At 44.9% G+C, this 21,006-nt stretch overlaps 1 protein-coding gene across 1 annotated transcript in view; it reads left to right on the top strand.

Moving 5' to 3' along the window:
- Positions 1–1,434: 1,434 nt before the first annotated feature.
- SNX2 (sorting nexin 2) overlaps positions 1,435–21,006 on the top strand; it is a 74,378-nt gene continuing 54,806 nt past the window's right edge. The window contains exon 1 of the mRNA XM_062189260.1: positions 1,435–1,582. Coding sequence (XP_062045244.1) covers positions 1,475–1,582 — 108 coding nt within the window. The 5' untranslated portion in view covers positions 1,435–1,474. The remainder of the gene's footprint in view (positions 1,583–21,006) is intronic.

Raw genomic sequence — 21,006 nt, 5'->3', positions numbered from 1 at the left:
GCAGATGCAGGGACCGTGAGTGTGATGCTCTTCCCAAAGTTTTCCTGTCGCTTTCCCAGCCTTTCAGGTTCTAGCTTAGTTGAAGGAAAATACTGTGTGGTTCAGGACGAAACTGGAGTGGAATACAGTCCGCAAGCTATCTGGGATCGTTCTCTGTGTGTGTGCTTTTTTTTTTTTTTTTTTGACAGAGTGGATAGTGAGAGAGAGAGAGACAGAGAGGAAGGTCTTCCTTTTTGCCGTTGGTTCACCCTCCAATGGCCGCTGCGGCCGGCGCATCTCACTGATCCCAAGCCAGGAGCCAGGTGCTTCTCCTGGTCTCCCACGCGGGTGCAGGGCCCAAGCACTTGGGCCATCCTCCACTACCTTCCCGGGCCATAACAGAGAGCTGGCCTGGAAGAGGGGCAACCGGGACTAGAACCCGGTGTGCTGGCGCTGCAAGGTGGAGGATTAGCCTGTTAAGCCACGGCGCAGGCCGATCGTTCTGTTTTGTTTTCTACAGCTGAAATAATAGGTAGCCATGGGCCACGTGTGGCTACCCAGCTTTAATTGAAATTCAAATTTAAACCTCGGTTGCTCACACTAACCGTATTTCAAGTGCTGGGCGGGCACACGCGGCCACTGGCGGATCGGGCGGCACAGTTTCATCATTCCAGAAGGTTCTTCCGGACAGCTGTAGCGAGAGCCTAGCCATCTCCCAGGTTTTGTGTAATCTTGGCGCAAAGACTGGTCTCCAGCCTCTTCCACTTCCTAAAGGAGACTTTATTTTTTTTAAAAAAGATTTTATTTATTTATTTGAAAGTCAGAGTTACACAGAGAGAGGAGAGGCAGAGAGGGAGGTCTTCCATCCGCTGGTTCACTCCCCAACTGACAGCAACGGCCAGAGCTGCGCCCATCCGAAGCCAGGAGCCAGGAGCTTCTTCCGGGTTTCCCACGCGGGTGCAGGGGCCCAAGGACTGGGGCCATCTTCTACTGCGTTCCCGGGCCAGAGAGCTGGATGGGAAGTGGAGCAGCCGGGTCTGGAACCAGCGCCCCTATGGGATGCTGGCGCCTCAGGCCAGGGCGTTAACCCGCTGCGCGGCCCCCTAAAGGAGACTTTACAACTGGTAGCGGCATCAGAATCCTGTGGCCTGCTGCTGGTGGGAACGTGTGGTGGGAATGAAAGCCCAGGATTCTTCTACTCCTGTCAGCCAGTGGGCGGTGAAAGGGAGACGGAGACCCAGACCTGTGGGCGCGAGGAGCAGCCTAGGGGCGGGGCCGAGCGCGCGGGGCGGGGCCCGGGGGCGGGCCGGGGGCGGGGCCGAGCGCGCGGGGCGGGCGCCATCACGAGGCCGGGGCGGGGCCGAGCGCGTGGGGCGGGGGCCCCGGGGGGCGGGCCGGGGGCGGGGCCGCCGGGGCCGGCGCGCCAGCCGGGCCGTGCGTGCTCACGTGACAAGTCCGCGCGGCCCCGTTCGCGCAGTCGTCTGGGCGAGCGAAGATGGCGGCCGAGAGGGAGCCTCCTCCGCTAGGGGACGGGAAGCCCACCGACTTTGAGGAGCTGGAGGACGGCGAGGACCTGTTCACCAGCACGGTGTCCACCCTGGAGGTGAGGCCGCGTCGCCGTGGCTGCTGTGCGCGCCGCTGCCGCGCGAGCCTCCAGGGTGCCTGTCCCCCTGCCCGGACCTGTCCCCTCCCCACCCCCTCCCTGGGTTCGCGAGGACCGGGTCGGGGCGACACCTGGGACACGGGCCCCACCTCGGGGTGCCTGTCAGTGGGCCGGGGCGGGCCGGGATGGCCCGGCCTGCCCGGGGGAGCCGCGTGCGGCGGGGGCCGGCGGCGCCCCTTGTCCTCCCGCCGGCCTCCTCGGCCCCTCCAGGCCGGAGCAGGGCTGGTCCGAGGCCGGGGGAGCCCTCGACGCTGCCCGCAGGCTTGCCTGTGCTCTCGGCGTGGGAGGGTGTGCCCCGAAAGGGCAGCGGGCAGGAGGCGGGCGACGAGGCCGCGGGCGTGCGGGGCGTGCGGGGCGCGCGGGTGCTCGGCTTTGGGGCTGCCCGGTTGTCCGCTGTGGTCAGTCTGTAGTCCTGAGACTTTGAGGGAGCCCTGGTGTTCACGGAACAGAAAGTTGGAGGGCGGGAGTAGTCCAGGAAACTGCCTTCTTTTTTTTTTTTTTTCAAGTCGCCAGGGGAGAAGCAGACACAGCCCTGCACTGCCTTTTCCTCTTTTCTCGCATGGTCAGCGATCTCTGACGCTGCGTGTTCCTGTTTTTGTCGAAGGAGACACCCTCGGTGTACCGTAACTGGGCTGGGCCGCCTGTGTTCCGAGGCGGCCGAGGGGCTGTGCGGTTGACGAGGGTACGCACACCCCCTCGCCTCGCCTTAGGTGGGTGTCGGCGCGTTCCGGGTGGGGAGCCTTCCCGGCGCGTGGGGGCCCTCGGGCTGCCCCCACTGGCTTGCCCAGCCCTGCATCAGCTCCGTCGGAAGTTCCCGTCCGATAGCCACGGTTGGAAACTCAGTGACCTGGAGCTGGGGACTGCTGGGGACAGGTCTCGGCCCCCACCGCATTCTGCTCGCTGTTTTGTGCGGCTCCGGGACCCCGGCCAGACCCCATCTCCCTCGGATTGTTGGTTGCCCCGAGGCTGTGGGCAGGTGCCGTGCTGGGCTTGGTGTTTCTCCACAGGTTTGACTTGTTTAGTGTTTGCTGGGTCCGTTGTCAGAGTGTAGTTTTGGGGGTTATCATCTGTGTACAGCTCTGGGGTTACAGCTGCTTTATCAGGTGTTAGAGGTAGTGTGTCCAGGCTTGCGAGGCCTGTATTCCCTTCGGGGAATACACAGGTTTTCCAACAAGGATGAAGACAAACTTGATTTATCTGGTGTGAACTAGAGTGCCATGAACACTAAGCATTCTGTTTAATTGAGGTTGTTTAGAGTTGAGTAAAAGGAACGGTAATTATTTTCCCCCCCTCTGGGTAGGACTTTTAAAAACAATGACATTTGACCTCTTTTTCTCAATAACAGTCTATAAAGTTTGATTATGAACACTGTAAATTTATCTCCGTTATTGTACTGGGAAACTTGTGAATAAAGTTGTTAGTTGATATTCTCCTAAATCCCTTATTTTCTCTCTCTGCCTCTCTAAGTATCTGCCTTTCAAATAAATAAATCAATCAATCCCTTATTTTGTGGACTCATTCAAGTTATTACTTTGGGAGATTTTTTTGTTGTTTTTTAAAAAGACTTATTTAATTAAAACAGAGATACCTCTTTTTTTAAAAAAAATTTGAGAGAGAGAGGGCTCTTCCATCCTTTGTTCACTCCCCAAATGGCTGTAATAGCTGGAGCTGAGCTGATCTGAAGCCAGGAGCCAGGAGCTTCTTCCAGGTTTCCCACGTGGGTGCAGGGGCCCAAGGACCTGGGCCATCCTCTGCTGTTTTCTCAGGTACATTAGCAGGGAGCTGGATCAGAAGTAGAACAGCTAGGATTGGAAGCAGTGCCAATATGGGATGCTGGCACAGCAGGCAGTGGGCAGTGGCTTTACCTGCTACACGACAGGTATAAGCTGGTTCACATCCCAAATGCCCTCCAACATTCGGGACTGGGGCAGGCCAAGGCCAGGAATCAAGAACTCCATCTGGGTCTCCCATGCCGTTATCAGGATCCCAAGTACTTCCATCATGTGCTGCCTTACCAGGCACATTGGGAGAAAGCTGAATCGAAGTGGAGGGATACAGGCAACCCAAGTGGCGGCTCAGCCTGCTGTGCCCCAACACTGGCTCCCAGGTTACTGATGAAGGTGATATGGTTGTGAGATTTGTAAATTAAGATTTTTGTTCCTTTTCAAACTGAGGAAGTTTGTTAGCAGTATTCTTAGTATATCAAGTAATTAAAAGAAATGCTCATTACCATCGGCAATTTTTTTAAACTTGTCAACTGGCTTTTTTAAAAAAAAATTATTTATTGAAAGAGTTATACAGAGAGAGAGGAGGAGATGCAGAGAGAGAGAGAGCTCTTCCATCCGCTGGTTCACTCTCCAACTGGCCAGAACAGCTAGAGCTGTGTTGATCCGAAGCCAGGAGCTTCTTCTGGGTCTCCCACGTGGGTGCAGGGGCCCAAGGACTTGGGCCATCTTCTACTGCTTTCCTAGGCCACAGCAGAGAGCTGGACTGGAAGAGGGGCAACCGGGACAGAACCGGTGCCCTGACCGGGACTAGAACCCGGGGTGCGGGCGCCGCAGGCGGAGGATTAGCCTATTGAGCCGCGGCACCAGCTGCCTTTTCAGGTTTTTTTTTTTTTTTTTTTACAGGCAGAGTGGACAGTGAGAGAGACAGAGAGAAAGGTCTTCCTTTGCCGTTGGTTCACCCTCCAATCGTTGCCACGGCCGGCGCGCTGCGGCCGGCGCACTGCGCTGATCCGATAGCAGGAGCCAGGTGCTTCTCCTGGTCTCCCATGGGGTGCAGGGCCCAAGCACTTGGGCCATCCTCCACTACCTTCCCGGGCCATAGCAGAGAGCTGGCCTGAAGAGGGGCAACCGGGACAGAATCCGGCGCCCCGACTGGGACTAGAACTGGTGTGCTGGCGCCGCTAGGCGGAGGACTAGCCTATTGAGCTGCGGCGCCGGCCGCCTTTTCAGTTTTAACAGGTGACTACTAAAAAGCCTGTGGCAGGGGCCCTAGGACTTGAGCCATCTTCCACTGCTTTCCCAGACCACAGCAGAGGGCTGGATCGGAGGTGGAGCAGCCGAATCTCGGACCAGCGCCCAAATGGGATGCTGGCACTGCAAGTGGCAGCTTTACCCGCTGCGCCACAGCACTGGCCTCTGGCTTTCTTTAATTTTTTATTTGCTTGAAAGGTAGAGAGACAGAGACAAGTCTCCCATCTGCTAGTTTCCTCCCCGAAAATGAGTGCAACAGCCAAGCTTGCGCTGGCCACAGCCAGGAGCTCGGACCTCAGTCCCGGGTTCCCATGTGCGTGGCAGGGAAGCAGGTGTTTGAGCCATCAGCTGCTGCATCCCAGGTGTCACTTTAACAGGAAACTGGAACTGGAGCAGTGCCGAGACTCAAACCCTGGCCTCCGATGTGGGATGTTGGCATCCAAGCACCATTGTGACTGCTGGGCTGAATGCCCACCCCTACTTCTTTTACCGGTGCTTCTCAAACTTTAGCGTGCAGGAGAATCCTTGGAGTTCATGTTTAAATTGCAGATACCTGCGCTACACTGGAATGTGTATGTTTAATAGAGTGCACTCGATCAATGTTTTTCAAACTTACTGCAGTAAGTTACCTAGCTCTCTTATTGAAGTACTAATTCTGATTCTATAGCACTGGGGTAGGGCTAAAGGACTTTCATTTTTAACAAGGCCTCCTGGTCCCAGTACTTCCAGGCCAAAGACAATACTGAGTTTCAAGAGCCTAAGTGATTCTGACATGATCACCTGTCTTGAGTAATTATTAGGAAAAGTTGATCGCTGGCTGTTGCGAGCTTTTGGGGAATGAACCAAGGGATAGTAGTTTATTCTGTTTTTCTTGCTCAGAGAAAAAAAGAAAAGTTGGTAATTTTTTAAAAAAATATTTACTTATTTATTTGAAAGAGTTACACAGAGAGGAGAGGCAGAGAGAGAGTCTTCCATCCGCTAGTTCACTCCCCAGTTGGCTGCAATGGCCAGAGCTGTGCTGATCCAAAGCCAGGAGTCAGGAGCTTCTTCCGGGTCTCCCACGCGAGTTCAGGAGCCTAAGGACTTGGGCCATCTTCTGCTTTCCCAGGCCATAGCAGAGAGCTGGATCAGAAGTGGAGCAGCCAGAACTTGAACTGGTACCCATATGGGATGCCAGCACTATGGGTGGAGGCTTTTACCAGCTATGCCACAGCGCCGGCCCTGGAAATTTTTATTGTATGCCTAGTTTTTATAGTGGTAACTTTGAACACCAGCATTGTGGCACAGTAGGTGAAGCTGCCATCATCCCATATGAGTGTCAATTCAGATGCTGACTGCTCCCTTTCTGATCTAGCTCCCTGCTGATGTGCCAAAGAAAGCAGCAGAAGATGGCCAAAGTATCCACAGACATGTGTAACCATTACCATAGTCAATTTTAGAAAATTTTCATTACCTTAAAAAGGAACTATGTGTGTTTAGCTCTCACCAACCTGATTCACGCATTCTCTGCCCTCAGCCCTAAGCAGCCACTAATCTAATTTCTGTCTCTGTAGATTTCCTATTTTGGACTTTATATTAGTGGAATCATGTAATATGCCATCTTTAGCATAATAGTTAGCACTTAGCATAATAGTTTCGAGGTCCCTAGCATGTAACAGTACTTCATTTTTATGACCAGATAATATTCTGTTGCCTAGCTAGACCACATTTCTGTTTATCTGTCCGTTGATGAACATTTGTTGTTTTCACCTTTTTGGCTATTATGAATAATGCTGCTAAAAGCACACATGTATCAGTGGAATTGCTGGATCATATAGTATCTATATTTAATCATTTGAAGAATTGCCAGAAAAGTTTCCCAAAGCAGCTGCATCAGTTTACAGCCTTATCATTCTTTGTGAGGATGCTAATTTCTTTACATCTCCATCACTTGCTATTTGACTGTTTGGTTTAGACCATCCTAAGGTGTGTGAAGTATTTCCTTACTGGGTTGTTGATTTGCATGCTTCTTCTTTGTTTTTTGTTTTTTTTTTTTTTAAGATTTATTGATTTATTTGAAAGAGATCTTCCATCTGCTGGTTTATTCCTCAGATGGATACAACAACCAGGGCTGAACTAGGAGCTGTTTCCAGGTCTTCCAGGTGGGTGGCAGGGGCCCAAGCACTTGAGCCAGACTCTGCTGCTTTGCCAGGTACATTAGCAGGGAGCTGGATTGGAAGTGGAGGAGCCAGGACTTGAACTGCACCCACAGGGGATGCCAGCATCACAGGCAGCAGCTTAACCCAGTATGCCACAAGGCCAGCCCCTACATTTTCTTAGTGATTAATGATGTCACCCATGTTTTCGTGTGCTGCTTAGCCATTTGTGTATCTTTAGAGAAGTGTATGTTCTGATCTTTTGCTCATTTTTCAATTGGGTTTATTGTTGAGTTGTTCTTTGTGTATTCTCGATATAAGTTTCTTGTCAGATATATGATTGGCAAACATTTTCTCCCATTCTGTGGTTGATCATTTTCATGGTCTTGATGTGATCCTGTGAAGCACAAATCTTTTTAAGTTTTGATGATATCCAGTATGTTTGTTTTTTCTTTGTTGTTCATCCTTTCAATGTCATACCTTAGAGTCCTCTCCCAAATCCAAGATCATAAAGATTTACTCTTGTGTTTTCTTCTAAGAGTTTTATAATTTTTAGCCTTTCACTGGGATCTGATCCCTTTTTTTTTTTATTAAGATTTATTTATTTATTTATTTATTTATTTATTTATTTGAAATGTAGAGTTACAGAGAATGGGAGAGACACAGAGATCTTCCATCTGCTGGTTCATATCCCAGATGGCTGCAATGGCCAGGGCTAGGCTAGGCTAAAGCCAGGATCCAGGAGCTTCCTGCAGGTCTCCCATGTGAGTGGCAGGGGCCCAAGCCCTTGGGCTGTCTGCTACTGCTTTTTCTCAGGCCATTAGCAGGGAGCTGGATTGGAAGTGGAGTGGCTGGGACTTCAATTGGCACCCATATGGGATGCCAGTGTTGCAGGTAACAGATTTACGCACTACACTACAACACCATCCCCAGAGATGTGATCCATTTTGAGTTAGTTTTTGTATGTGATAGTAAGACTTAGAGTGAGAGAGAGAGGTAGAGAGAGAGATCTTCCATCTGCTTGTTCTCTCCCTATATGGCTGCAACAGGCTGAGCTGAGCCAGGCCAAAGCCAGGAGCCAGAAGCTTTATCTGGGTGTCCCACGTTGGCATGGGGTCCCAAAGACTTGGTCCATATTCTGCTCCTTTCCCAGGCTCATTAGCAGGGAGTTGGATCAGAAGTAAAGCAGCCAGGAATCAAACTGGTGCCTATACGGGATGTTGGCGTTGCAGGCGGTGACTTAACCCATTATACTACAACACCATCCCCTCTAATACCATTTGTTGAACAGAATTCTTTGCCCAGAGAAGGATGGTTGGGACCATTATTGGTAATCAAATGACCACATAAAGATGCTTGCACTCAGTTCTTGACAGACCTCAAGTCCCAGAATCTCCTGAAATAAAGTTGAAGACCACAGTTTTCCCAGCATTGTCATATCATAGTGTTTATAGACCATTTCAACTGGGATTTCCAGATGACCAGCTCACAGGTCTTAGCATTCCTTTCTTGGGATAGGAGTTAGGCATGGTGGTTAAGATGTCCATTGGGACATCTGTAGTCCATGTTGGGTTTGAGCCCCAGCTCCACTTGTGGTCTCAGCTTCCTGCAGATGCGTATAACAGCAGGTGATGACTCAGGTACTGAGGTCCCTGCCACCCATGTGGGATACCTGGATTGATTTCATGCTCCTGGCTTCTGCCTGCTGCAACTGAGCTATTTCAGGCATATGAAGAGTAAACTGGGTAGGAAATCTCTTATATTTTTCTCTTTCCCTTCCTCTTTCCTTCCCTCCTTCCCACTCATTTTTTTTTTTAAAGATTTATTTATTTATTTGAAAGAGTTACACAGAGAGGAGGAGAGGCAGAGAGAGAGAGAGAGAGAGAGGTCTTCCATCCTCTGGTTCACTCCCCAGATGTCCGCAATGGCTGGAGCTGCGCCGATCTGAAGCCAGGAGCCAGGACTTCTTCCATGTCTCCCACATGGGTGCAGATGTCCAAGGACTTGGGCCATCTTCTACTGTTTTCCCAGGCCACAGCAGAGAGCTGGACTGGAAGTGGAGCAGCTGGGACTTGAACTGGTGCCCATATGGGATGCTGACACTGAAGGCAGCGGCTTTACCCATTATGGCACAGCGCCGGCTCCCCCACCCATTCTTTTTGTGTGTCTGCCTTTCAAATAAATCAAAAATTTTTTTAAAATAAAATAAAATTTGCCCATCACTTAACCCTCGGTTCTAGCGCTCATATAAGATAGCAAGTTTAGCTGACTTAAGTAAATTCTTTAGTATTTGCTGTCTGCCATATAGTTTACATAATAAACGGCATGCAAAGATCAACTAACATGCCAAGTCTTTGAAGATAGGAAGTCTCCAGTAGAGAAAAAAAAAATGTGTACAGAAATCTCTGCTACATAGAGATTATATGATCTAAAAACACACCTAAAGTACCAGTGAACGGAGGGTTCTAATTCCTGTCAACATTCCTGACACATAGTGGGTGAACAATAAATGTTTTTGTTGGCTGGGAAAGCTCAGTGAGGAGGTAGTGTGTGTGAGAGGCCTTGGAGGGTGGGGTGAAATTGCAAAGTAGAGGAGTAGCAAGGGTCGCTTAAGGGTTAGTCCACATTCTAGGGACTCATAAATAATTCCGAGTGTCTGAGTATAGGATGTTACAGGTTCACGTGTAATGAGACTTCACAGCACTGAGACTCTGACCTGGCAGTAATGGGATCGCCTAGGCAGCACTGGTAGCAGTCTGAGCCGTTTGTTTGGGTGTCAACTACGCGTTATAGGAACTAAGTTGGAGACTCTTTTAATAGTCTGAGGCTAGTGATCTCCGGAAGAAAAATTTAAGTGATAAAAGAGAAAGGATCTGGAACAACAACATTAAAACATTTAACATTTGTAAGATTCCTTCTCTTCAGGTGATATTTTTAAAAATTTATTTACACTTTATAGAAGAGAGATATCTACTATCTGCTGGTTCACTGCCCAGTGAGGAGCAACAGCCAGTATCAGGTCAGGCTGAAGTCAGGAGCCCAGAACTTAATTTGGGTCTCCCATTTGGGTAGCAAGGACTCAGGTTCTTGAACCATCATCTACTGCTTCCTAGGGTACGTATGAGCAGGAAGCTAGATCTAAAGCACAAGAGGCACTCTGTTATGGGATGCAAGCAATCCAGGTGACAACCGCTGTGCCAAACACCTGCTCCTTCAGGGGATTCTTAGAGGAAGGAAATATAAGCTTATTTTATTTGGTGTTGGTACACCAGTGAAGATGCAACGCATCCCGTATTAGCAGATCTGGATCCCCATCTACGTGCCAGGGAAGTCAGTATATGATGCCCTTGTTTGTGTCCTTGCAGCCCTTGTAGGGGACTCAGAGCTGCTGGCTTTGGCATGGCTTCTTGCAGCCATTTGGGCAGTGAACCAGCAGATAGGAGATCTTCTGGTCTCTCCTTTGTGAGTCTTTCAAATTAATTAGTTAATTAAAAAAAGAGAAATGGTAGATTGTATTAAGATACAGATTTAGGAATGTTTTAAGAATTTAAATGTAATAACACTGAACCAAACTGGATGGCAATCTGATAGTTCCTGCCCTCATCTACTGTATGAACCAACAAGAATCATTATAAAAAATAAAACTATGTGAATAAATAATTGTAATACCAGATGAGACATGTGTAGTTGAAGTGTGCACAACAGAAAATGGTATAGAAATGTGGTGAGAATTAGTTGCATAGAAATGATCTTTGAAACCCTGAAGATAGACATTCTCAGTGGAGAGTGAATAGATTAAGATACACCCTGTTGATACAAGAGGACCTGAAGACAAATTGAATTGTTGTTCCGGCACAAGAGATAATAACAGTATGTATAACTTGTTTTCTAAATGTTAGGAAGTCCTCCAATTTTACATTTACAAATTTTGTGAAAATTTCATTGTGAATTATGTTTTTTGGGAAAAATACTTTGTAAATATTTAAAGCATTTAACATAGAAGACTCTAGTAGGGTATTTTTCAAGAGTCATGATCTTCATTGGTCACTTCTCATTGAAACCATTAAATTAAAAAAATTTTAATAATTTTTAGAAGTCTTTTATTTAATAAATACAAATTTCACAGATAACTTTTGGAATATAGCAGTTCTTCCCCTCATACCTGCCCTCCCACTCGCACTCCTGTCCCACCTCTTACTCCTTCTCCCATTCTATTTTTCATTAAGATTCATTTTTAATTATCTTTATATGCAGAAGACCAACTTTACACTAAGTAAAGATTTCAACAGTTTGAACTCACACAGAAACACATACTACTTGAAGACAAGTTTTACCATTAATTCTTAGAGTAAAACTCATTAAGGACAGAGGTCATACATGTGGAGTAAGTGCCCAGTGACTGCTGTTGTTGATTTAACAGTTGACCCTCTTGTTTATGACATCAGTAATCACCTGAAGCTCTTGTCATGAGCTTCCAAGTCTATGGAAGCCTCTTGAGTCCACAAACTCTGACAGTATTTAGACAAGGTCATAGTGAAAGCGGAAGTTCTCTCCTCCCTTCAGAGAAAGGTACCTCCTTCTTTGATGGCCCCTTCTTGCCACTGGGATCTCATTCGCAGAGATCTTTCATTTAGATCATTATTTGCCACAGTATCTTGGCTTTCCAAAGAATGTATAACTTCTTTTGAGAATTTTTTTTCTTGAAAAGACTACAACTTGTTTTTAATGATTTTGTAAATCATGAAATTTTGTAATGAATTAGTAAACACAGTAATTATTAAAATTATATTTTTTATTTTTTAGAAGATTTATTTATTAATTTGAAGGAGTTACAGGGAGAGGGAGAGATAGAGCGAGATATTCTATCCTCTGGTTCATTCCCCAAATGACCACAACGGCTAGGACTGTGTCAGGTAGAAGCTGGGAGCCGACAGCTTCTTCTGCATCTCCCACTTGGGTGGCAGGGACCCAAGCATTTGGGCCTTGTTCTCCTGCCTTCCCAGGCTCATTAGTAAGGAACTGCGTCGGAAGTGGAGCAGCTGGAGCTTGAACAGGCACTCATGGGATACTGACATTGCAGGCAATGGTTTAACTCACTGTGCCACTTACTGCCCCAAGTGATGTAATCTTTTTAAAAAATTTTTTGCACCATTCTAACCTCCTCTTTGAATCCTAGTTTGTTTTTCTGTTTGTTTGTTTTTTTGTTTAAAGAATTATTTACTTATTTGAAAGGCAGAGTTAGAAAGATAGAGGCAGAGGCAGAGAGAGAGGTCAACAGCCAGAGCTGGGCCGAACCAAAGCCAGGAGCCAGGATTCTTCCAGGTCTCCCATGTGGATGCAGGGATCCAAGGACTTCAGCCATCTTTTGCTTTTCTAGGCCATAGCAGAGAGCTGGATCGGAAGTGGAGCAGCTGGGACTCGAACTGACATCCATATGGGATGCCAGTGCTGCAGGCCAGGGCTTTACCCACTACGCCACAGCGCCAGCCCCTCTTTATATATTCTTAATATAACCCCTTTGCTAGATGTGTTTTCCAGCCCATAGTTTGTTTTTTTGTTCTATTAACATTATTCACAGAGCAGAAGTGTATCATTTTGGTCAAAGAAAGAAATTTCTCATTTCCTTTTTTAGTTGGTTATAGTTTATATGTCATAGTATATGAAATCCTTTGACAACGTTAACTCAGGATTACACAGATTTTGCATGTATTTTCTTCTGTAAGTTTTGTATTTTTAGGTCTTAAATCTAGGCTTAGAATTCATTTTGAGTTAATTTTCGTATGTGATAGGTTGTTTTGTGAACTTTTTTTTGGTATATGCATATATGGTTGTTTTTGCACTATTTGTTGAAAGGCTACCCTTTATCATGTTGTCATTGCATGTTTTTCAAACTCAGTTTATTTGAGTGGATGTTTGGTGCAACAATTAAGTTGCCTTTTGGGACACCAGTATTCCATATTGGAGTACCTGGTTCAAGTCCCAGGTACCTTGCTGCTATTCCAACTTCCTCCTGAAGTGCATCCTGGTGAGGCTCATGGAGTCGGATCCCTGCCATCCACTTGGGAAAGCCCAATAGAGTCCTGGTCCTGGTTTTGGCCCGGCCCACACTTGGCTGTTGAGGGCATTCCAGGCAGTGGAAGGAAGATGTTTTTATGTGTGTGTGTGTCTGTCTGTCTCTCTCACTTTTTCTCATCTCTCCCTTTCAAATAAAAAAACCAAACAAACAAACAAAAAAAAACTAATAAATTTGAAAATCAATGTAACATAAAAAATCTGTTACATATATAATATAAATATATTGTGTCCTCTTTTTTTTTCTTTGAGGCATGGCAAGGAAATTTTTTTTAAAAAGATTGTGTATTTATTTATTTGAAATAGGGAGGGAGGAAGGTGAGGGAGTGGTGAAGATAGAGATACCTTGCATCCGCTCATCTGCTGGTTCACTGCAAATGGCCACAATGGCCTGGGCTGGGCCTATTCAGAGACAGGAGTCAGGAGCTTCTTCCAGGTCTCCCAAATGGATACAGGAGCCCAAGCACTTGGACCATCCTCCGATGCTTTCCGAGGTACATTAGTAGGGAGCTGAATCCAAATTAGAGCAGTCCATATGGGATGTAGGCACTGTAGGTAGAGACTTAACCTCAGCGCTGGCCTGTTATGTCCTTTAAAGCCACAAACACACTCTCTCCATTTATTTACATCTTATCTGGCTTTGTTCATCCATGTTTAATAGTTTTCAGTATGTAGAACTAGGACATTTTGTTAGTTTGTACCTAAGTATTTCATGGGTTTTTGTGGTTCTTTCAGTTATTTATTTTCACATTTGCTCATTGGTGGTATATTTACCCTGTTTGCATCAACTGTGCTAAGTACTCATCATTTAGTTGGTTTTAGTTGGTTTTTGTGGAGACCTTGAAATTTTCTATGTAGATTATGATGTCACTGGAATTCTGAATTCTAGAAGTCAGGATAGTGGACATCTTTGCCTTTTCATGATCACAAAAAGAAAATAGCTTTAAGTATGATATCTGGAAGGGTTGTATGTGGGTATGTGATTCATCATTTTATTTTAATTATTTTTTAAGGAATACAAATTTCATAAGCACAGCTTTAGGAATAGTTATTCTTCCCACTATACCCACCCTCCCACCATTCTCCCTACCCTCCTTCTCCTCTTTCTCCCCTTCCCAGTTCCATTGTCCATTAAGATTCATTTTCAATTAACATTATACACAGAAGACCAACTCTGTACTAAGTAAAGATTTTAACAATTTACACACACACACACACACACAACTGTTTGAGAACAAGTATTACAGTTAAGTCTCATAGTATAACTCATTGAGGACAGAGATCCTGCATGGGGAGTTGGAGTTAGTGCACAGTGACTCCTGTTGCTAATTTAAAAATTAACACTCTTATGTATGATGTCAGTGACTACCCGAGGCTCTTGACATGAGCTGCCTAGGCTATGGAAGCCTTTAAAATCCAAAAACTCCATCAGTATTTGGGTAAGGTTATAGGCAAAGCAGAAGTTCTTTCCTACCTTCACAAAAAAGTACATCCTTCTTTGATGGTTACTTCTTTCCATTGGGTCTCACTCACAGAGATCCTTCATGTGGAATATTGTTTGCCACACTGTCTTGGCTTTCCATTCCTGAAGTGCTTTCATGGGCTTTTCAGCCAGACCAGGTAGCCTTAAGGGCTGATTTTGAGGTCAGAGTGTTACTTAAAGCAATTGTCATTCTGTGAGTCCACTGTGTGGACTGCTTCCCATGTTGGAACATTCTCTCTTTTATAATTCTATCTACTATAATTATCCCCCACACTGGATCCAATGTATATGGTCATTTTAAGACTTAATCCTATCTATATGTTCGTTTTAGCACTTAATATGATCACTTTAATACTTAAAATGAAATTTTTATCACCCAGCTTAATGGGATTTGGGGCCCCATGACAAGTTTTTAAACTGTACCCTTAGGAACGTATACAGAACTATATAGCTTTACAGTTAGAAACTTCCTCCTCCCTCTCTTATTCCCACTCTTTTTTTCTGAGATCCATCCTCAGTTGACTTTCTACACATATGATTAGCTCTATGTTCAGAGTTCAACAAATAGTTTGAAGAGAAAAAAACAAAATAAAAAAACCTGTTCCTCGACAGTCTAGACAAGGGCAACCCAAGTCATCCCTTGTCAGTGTCAGTTTCACATGTACAGATTTCATTTTAGGATCTCTCTTCATTCTTGCAAATCAAAGAGAATGTATGGTATTTGTCCTTTGGGACTGGCTTATTTCACTAATATGATGTTTTCCAGATTATTGGAAATGACTGGATTTCATTTTTTTTTTTTTTACTGCTGTGTAGTATTCCATAGAGTACCTTTCCCTTTCCCATAATTTCTTTTTCCAGTCTTCGATTGACAGGCATTTAGGTTGGTTCCATGTCTTAGCTATTATGAATTGAGCTGCAGTAAACATGGGGTGCAGATAACTCTTCTGTTTACTGATTCATTTTCCTTGGGTAAATTCCCAGGAGTGGAATGGCTGGGTCATAAGGCAGGTCTGTATTCAGATTTCTTCTGAGGTATCTCCATACTGTCCTCCATAGTGGCTTTACCAGTCGACAATCCCACCAAAAGTGGATTAGTACCTTTTCCTCCACGTACTCGCCAGCATTTGTTGTTTGTTGATTTCTGGATGAAAGCCATTCTAACTGGGGTGAGGTGAAACCTCATTGTGGTTTTGATTTGCATTTTGCTGATGGCTAGTGATCCTGAACATTATTTATTTATTTATTTATTTTTACAGGCAGAGTTAGAGAGAGACAGAGAGAAAGGTCTTCCTTCCATTGGTTCACTCCCCAAATGGCCTCTACGGCCAGCGCGTTGCGCCAATCCGAAGCCAGAAGCCAGGTGCTTCCTCCTGGTCTCCCATGCGGGTACAGGGCCCAAGCACTTAGGCTATCTTCCACTGCCTTTCCAGGCCACAGCAGAGAGCTGGACTGGAAGAGGAGCGACCGGGACAGAATCGAGTGCACCAACCGGGACTAGAACCCGGGGTGCCAGCACCACAGGCCAGGGATTAGCCAAGTGAGCCACGGTGCTGGCCATTTTTTCATGTATCTGTTGGCCATTTTGATTTCTTCTTTTGAAAAATGCCTGTTTAAGTCCTTTGCCTATTTCTTTTTTTAATAAGATTTTTTATTTATTTGAAAGTCAGAGTTACACAGGGAAAGGAGAGGCAGAGAGAGAAAGAGGTCTTCCATCCGATGGTTCACTCCCCAGATGGCTGCAGTGGCTGGAGCTGTGCCGATCCAAAGGCAGGAGCCAGGAGCTTCTTCCTGGTCTCTGACGTGGGTTCAGGGGCCCAAGAACTTAGACCATCCTCTACTGCTTTCTCAGGCCATATCTGAGAGCTGGATTTGAAGTAGAGCAGCCAGGTCTTGAACCTGTGCCCATATGGGATGCCAGTGCCTCAGGCCAGGGTGTTAAACCGCTCAGCCATAGCACCGGCCCCTACCCATTTCTTAACTCAGTTGTTTGTTTTGTTTTTGTGAAGTTTCTTGATCTCTTTGTATATTCTGGTTATTAATTCTTTATCAGTTGCATGATTCGCAAATAATTTCTCCTGTTCTGTCAGTTACCTATGCACTTTCATGACTGTTTCTTTTGCAGTACAGGAACTTCTCAATTTGATGTAATCCCATTTGTTAATTTTGGTCTTGACTGCATGTGCTTCTGGGGTCTTTTCCAAGAACTCTTTTCCTATGTCAATATCTTGCAGGGTTTCCCCAATGTTCTCAAATAATTTGATTGTGTTGTGTTGTAGATTTAGATCTTTAATTCATTTTGAGTGGATTTTTGTGTAAGGTGTAAGATAGGATTCTTGCTTCATACTCCTGCATGTGGAAATCCAGTTTTCCCAGCACCGTGTGTTGTGGAGACTGTCCATGTTCCATGGATTGGTTTTAGCCCCTTGGTCAAAATAATTTGGTTGTAGGTTCTTGGATTGATTTCTGGCAATTCTATGCTATTCCGTTGGTCTTTCCATCTGTCTTTGTACCAGTACCAAGCTGTTTTGATTATAACTGCCTTGTAGTATGTCTTGAAATCTGTTGTTGTGATGCCTTTGGCTGTTTTCTTTATTGTATAAGATTGCTTTAGCTATCTGAGGTCTCCTGTGTTTCCTTATGAACGTCAGCATCATTTTTTCTATATCTGAGAATAATGTCTTTGGTATTTTGATTGGTATTGTGCTGAATCTGTAAATTGCTTTTGGAAGAGTGGACATTTTGATGATATTGATCCTCCCAATCCATGAACATGGAAGATTTTTCCCTTTTTCTGTATCTTCTATTTAAAGTTTTGTAATTCTCATCATAGAGATCTTTGACATCCTTGGTTAAATTTATTCCAAGGCATTTGAATTTGCTGAGACTTGCTTTATGGCCTACCATGTGGTCAGTCCTAGAGAAATGTGGGGAAATTAGTTACACGAAGCAATTCAAAGATGGTGCCCAGAGGAAGTAAGGTGGGCGGAATCCAAAGTTGTTTACCACCAAAGCTAATTGGCCATGCAACATCAGGGGAGTTAACAAAACTAGTAACAAGTGTATAGACATATGGCTAGTCCTATAGAAATCATCCCGTAAAGTGACCCTTTAAGTGATGGTTGGTCCTTATGCCCTGCCCCAATGATTCTGCAGTTTTGTGCTTTAAAAGGCTTTGCTACACTTGAAATAAATGGGTTCTTGCTTGACTTGACTCCCTGCTGCCTCTGACTGTCTCCAGGAACAAGGGAGGCTGGGGAACGGGCAAGTGGCGCACTTAACCTTTCCTCGAGCCCAGTCCATCCTGTACGGGTGAACTAAGACCCTGCAGAGAAAGTTCCATGGACTGCTGAGAAGAATGTGTTTTGCAACTGTAGGATGAAAAGTTCTGTAGATATCTGTTAGGTCCATTTTTTCTGTAGTGTCTATTAAATCTGCTATTTCCATGCTGATTTTCTGTCTGATTGATCTGAACATTGCTGAAAGTTGGGTATTGAATTCCCCGATTACTATTGTATTGGCATCTATGTCTCCCTTTAGATCCCTTAACATTTCTTTCAAATAGCCAGGTGCCCTGTAATTAGGTGCATTTGTGTTTATAATAGTTGTATCTTTCTGTTGAATTGATCCCTTAATCATTACATAGTGCCCTTCATGGTCTCTTTTAAGTTTTTGAGTTAAAGTCTGTTTTGTCTGAGTTTAGGATGGCTACACCAGCTCTTTTTTGGTTTCTGTTGGCATGGAATATCTTTTTCTATCCTTCCACTTTGAGTCTGGGTACATTTTTGTTGGAGAGATGTGTTTCTTGTAGGCAGCACATAGATGGGTTTTGTTTTATAACATTCAGCCATTCTGTGTCTTTTAACTGGGGAATTGAGACCATTTACATTCAAGGTGACTGAATAGCAGCTTTGTCCTGCTATTTTTCCAAATATATTCCTATTTTTTACTTTGAATTTCCTTTGAACTTTTACTGGAAGATTGCCTTGCTTTACCTTCCTTAGTGATGACCATGTTTCTGTGTGTAGCACTTCCTTGAACATTTTCTGTAGGGCCTCACAGGTGGTGACAAATTCTTTCAATTTCTGTTTGTTATGAAAGGTTTTTATTTCACCTTCATTCATAAATGAGAACTTTGCAGGGTAAAGTATTCTGGGTTGACAGTTCTTTTCTCGTAAGACTTGGAATATATCTTGCCATTCTCTCCTAGCCTGTAGGGTTTCTTAAGGGAAGCCCTCTGTGAGTGTAATTAGAGATCTTCTGAAAGTAATCTGGCATTTCTCTTCTGCACATTTTAGAATCTTTTCTTTATGTTTTACTGTGATGAGTTTGATTACAAAGTGTCTTGATGAAGATCTTTTGTAGTCATGTCTATTAGGACTTCTATGTGCTTCGTCCCTTTCTTTCTCCAAATTAGGGAAGTTTTCTGTTATTATTTCCCTAAAAAGGCTTTCTAATCCTTTGTCTCTTTCAATGCCTTCAGGAACTCCTAGAACCCTTATGTTGGGTTGTTTGATAATATCCTGTAGATTCCCAACAGTGTTTTTTAGTTTTCTAATTTCTTCTTCTTGTCTTCGGTTTAACTGCAGAATTTTCATCTCTAGTTTGGATATTCTTTCTTCTGCTGCACCTATTCTGTTGTGGCTTTCCATTGCATTTTTTAATTTGTTCTATTGAATTCTTAATTTTGATTTCTCCTTAAGATCTGAATTTCATGGGAGAATTTTTTTCATGTCATGTACAGAATTCAGTAGCTCATGCATTTGCTTCTGATTACTTCTGTGCATTCTTATGATCAGTGTTTTTAATTCCATTTCTGGCATTTCTTCAGTCTTAGCATCTTCACAATCTAGTATTGAAGTGTTATTTGGGGACGTCACGTTGTCTTATTCTTGTTTCTTGAATTAGTGCGTTTTTTTCATTTGGCATTTCTGGAGATATTAATTGGTTTCCTTCTTTCTTTCTTTGTTTTTGTTTTTTTTGTTTTTTTTTTTTTTTTTTTCCTGCTGTGGTGGCTTTTATCTTTGTATTGTGCCTCCATGGATATGTGGAGCGTCTGCTTTCAGTGAATATCTAGAGATGTGTGGTGGGTGTGGCCAGGAATCTGTTCAGTTCTCCAGGGTGAAGGATGTGCCTAAGGTGACACCCAGGTTTGGCCCAGTAAATATCCTCTTATTTCTTTATAAGAAGGGATATTCTGCTCAGCTGAACTGCTCTCAAATGAGACCAGTGCCTGAGCGCTAGCCCAAGCGAGTGTAATATTCATCTGCTCTGTCCCAAGGACCACACAAAGGATCTGTGCAGTCCTCAGCATAAGCTCAAATTCCCGAACAATGTCTCTTACCAAGTAACCAGGAAGCCCTGAATGTGTGGAATTTCCCACAGTGACTGCCCAGCGTCCCAGCCACACTCTGAATCCTCCCACACAGCTTCAGTATTTTTGTTTTGTTTTGTTTTTAACAGTTCTGGCACACAAGCCTCCCACATTCAGGAGCACTTAGCCCCCTATTAATGCTCCCCACCAGAGTCAGGTGTTTCCACTTGGCTAATTGCTGGGCACAGACACAAGATTGTGCAGCTGTTGTGTGTCCAAAATGGTGCCCATTCTGTCTGCTTGTTACAGGACACCTTTGTAAGGTTGGGGTGGAGGGAGAGAAACGTGTCTCTCCTTTTTTTTCCCCTCTAGTTTGGTAGGTACATTGTCCCTCAGTGGGTCTTCAGGCTGGGTTCCCTGTAGGCTCTTCCTGCAGCTTTATCGCCAGTGGTTTGGGCTGCTGCATTTTCAGCTCACCTCACTCTCACTGCCGAAGCCTCTCGGTGGCTGGAGTCCTGAGCTGTGGGCATCCATGCCCTCCACCTATGTCCACTGTATCCCTCCAATTTGCGTAGTGTTTCTTCTGCCATTTTCTTCTTTTTTGTTTTTGTCTTTTTTTTTTTTTTTTTTTTTTTGACAGGCAGAGTGGATAGTGAGAGAGAGACAGAGAGAAAGGTCTTCCTTTTTGCCGCTGGTTCACCCTCCAATGGCCGCTGCGGCCGGCGCATCATGCTGATCAGGAGCCAGGTGCTTCTCCTGGTCTCCCATGCAGGTGCAGGGCCCAAGGACTTGGGCCATCTTCCACTGCCTTCCCGGGCCACAGCAGAGAGCTGGCCGGGGTGCCAACGCCGGAAGGTGGAGGATTAGCCTGTTAAGCCACGGCGCCGGCCCCTCTGCCATTTTCTTCTTAACTCTTCGCTGAAACTGTGCTCTCCACATTTTTTAAATCTATCCTCTCCTGCACCAGAGCGGTAAGTTCCCTCTCTACTCCGCCATCTTGGAACCTCTCCCTCATCATTTTAAAGTTGTTCTATTCCTAGCTTTGTTAAGAGTTTTAAACGATGAATACATGTTAACTGTGACAGATGGTTTTTCCTGATCCATTATAATGATTGTAATTTTCTTCTGTTGTTTATTGGTAAAATTAGATTATATCGACTGATCTTTTCCCCCAAATAATGAATTAACCTTAAATTCCTGGCATAAACCCCATACAGTCATAATGAAATTACCCTTCTTACCTACTTGGCTTGATTCATTTGCTAGTATTTATTTTAGGGTATTGTGTCGATGTTTGACAGGTTATTGTGTAGTAGAATTTTTCGTTTTTTTGTAATGTTTGGTTTTGGCATCAGAAATGTTGGCGTCATGAAATGAACTGG

The sequence above is a fragment of the Lepus europaeus genome, chromosome 4, assembly GCF_033115175.1.
Source record: "Lepus europaeus isolate LE1 chromosome 4, mLepTim1.pri, whole genome shotgun sequence".
NCBI classification, from domain to species: domain Eukaryota; kingdom Metazoa; phylum Chordata; class Mammalia; order Lagomorpha; family Leporidae; genus Lepus; species Lepus europaeus.
Note: the sequence above shows the minus strand (reverse complement) of the source record. Positions and strands in the feature narration are given on the sequence as shown.